The sequence below is a fragment of the Capsicum annuum genome, chromosome 11 (genome assembly GCF_002878395.1).
Source record: "Capsicum annuum cultivar UCD-10X-F1 chromosome 11, UCD10Xv1.1, whole genome shotgun sequence".
NCBI lineage: Eukaryota > Viridiplantae > Streptophyta > Magnoliopsida > Solanales > Solanaceae > Capsicum > Capsicum annuum.
In genome coordinates, this window is record NC_061121.1 from 110,033,912 (window position 1) to 110,036,258 (window position 2,347).

General features: G+C 35.7%; 1 protein-coding gene across 1 annotated transcript; it reads right to left on the reverse strand.

The window, feature by feature from the left end:
• Positions 1-942: 942 nt before the first annotated feature.
• LOC124888880 (uncharacterized mitochondrial protein AtMg01250-like) lies at positions 943-1,488 on the reverse strand. The gene has a single exon (XM_047400169.1). The coding sequence runs from the start codon at positions 1,486-1,488 to the stop codon at positions 943-945; it is 546 nt and encodes a 181-aa protein (XP_047256125.1).
• Positions 1,489-2,347: the final 859 nt, after the last annotated feature.

The following is a 2,347-nucleotide window of genomic DNA, read 5'->3' on the forward strand; positions in this document are numbered from 1 at the left end:
CCTTAAGAGGTAATGACATGCTCTAGATGAACTTTCAAAGTTATTGGTTCGTTGGTTTGGTGTTGCATTTTGATTATAAAGGAGATGATATCCACTCCTCACAGAATACAATCCCTTAGTATCCCATTTCCACATCCACGTATCTCTTCCGTGACTAATACTCAAGTGGATTTCTCTAACTGCATCTATTTTAGAGTCATTGAAAAGAGTACGTAGCAAATCCCAATTCCATTATCGTATACATTGCTCCATCAGATCAGCTACAAGAAATTTCCTACTCTCAAGAAAGTTAGAGCTTTCAACATAACTTGAGTTATCCTTCGACAATCATAGCTCGATATATACTCTTGTTGTCTTCTCATCCCCAATACGTCGAAGAGATCCTTATTTTAAAATTTGTTTTCCCACACATAAGTCGCGCCATACAAAGCTAGGATTCGAGCCTAGCCCTGTATCAAGAAAATTAGATTTATGGTAGTATTGGGCTTGAAACAGCTTACTCACAAGGGCCTCAGGCGTAGTCAAAGAGTTCCAACCTGTTTTTGCAAGCATGGCAATATTGAAGTAATGAGATCTCAAAAATCCAAACCCCCATCCTCCTTGCGGACACAAATTTTTTACCAATATATCCACCTGATCCCCTATTTTTCCTTTATTCTTGTTTTTCATAAAAGTCCATTCATTGCTCGCTCGATAGATTTACATATGTTGCTAGGAATCAAAAATATATTCATCACATATTGATTGAACCACAGTTTGAGCAAAACTTGTTGTCCCACTGGATATAAACCAATACACTTCCAACTATTCATCTTTAAGATTACTCTTTCTTGAATATAAGCAAAGTCTAATTTTTTACTTCTTCCAACTATTATCGGCAAGCGAAGATACTTTCTAGGATTATCCACCTCCTTAACATGAAGAATTTATGTAATCTCTTTCTTACACACTTGCATTAGTGTTGCCAGTGAAAAATATATTAGACATTTGAAAATCTACCTGTTGGCTAGAAGCTGCCTGATAGATCTCCAAGCATTGCCTAATAGTCATCGCCTCCTTCGTTGCTGCTTTAAAGAGATATAAAGCATCATTCGTGAAAAATAATTGTAAAATAGATGGTGCTTTAGTGCAGATTTTGACACCATGAATTCTTCCTTGGAAAGAAATTTTCTTTAACAAGGCTAAAAAACCCTCTGTAACTGGCAAAAATAGATAAGGTGATATTAGATCACCTTGCCTCAAACCTCTTCTCGGAGAAATATTTCCGAACGACTTTCCACCATGAATAAATTGATATGTAACTGTTGTTACCATATTCATAACTTTATTCACCCATTCCATACAAAATCCCATCTTTACCATCATTGCCTGTGGAAAACCCCATTCAACACGGTCATAAGCTTTACTCATGTCCATCTTAAGAGTTGCATAACCAACTTTGCCTTGTGTTTTCCTCTTTGGATAAAGCATAACTTCAAAGGAAATCATTGTGTTATCTGTAATGTATCTTCCCGAAATAAATGAATTTTAAGCCTCAGAGATTATTGAATTCATACATTGTTTCATTCTATTCGCAAGTACTTTGCTTGTGATTTTATCAACAACATTACAAAAAGAGATAGGCCGCAAATCTGAGATATATTCAGGTTATTTCTTTTTTCAGATCAACACAATATTGGTATTGTTACTTCCTGGTGTGGCTGAATTATTATTCAAGCAGCCCATGATGGCCGTTGAAACATTGCCTCCAACAGTACTCCAAAAATGTCAAAAAAATCCTGGATTCAATTCATTCGGTCCGGGTTCTTTATCCGGGTGGATGCTAAAGACTGTTTCTTTGACCTCTTAATTGTAAGTGGGCGCTTCAAGTCCTAATTAAGTTCATTAGAAACTTTTTCTCAACAATGTCAATAATGGAACTAAGTGGTCCTTGTTGTTTCTTGAACAGATTGTTGTAGTAGTCTATAATAAGATCACTCAAACCATTCTCCCAATTACACCAATTTCCTGACTCATTGTTCAATCGTGCAATTTGTTCTTTTTTCATCGTGAAGAGACCATAAGATGAAAACAGTGAGTATTTCTATCGCCATTCTTAATCCAAAATTATTTAGCTCTCTATTTTCATTAGTTTCCTTGTTGTCTCAAAAGTATTTCATAAGCATCTTTGGCATTATTATAAAGAGCAATATGACTCGGATCTTTACTGCCTTTAAAGCTCTTCATTTGGCTCTTGCAATGCCTCATTTTTTATTGAAACTGTTGCTTTTTGTTGCGACCCCAGGACTATAAAAAATTCCTACAGTGCTCAATCTGAGAGATAATATTTTGTCCCTTTCCTTGGTTC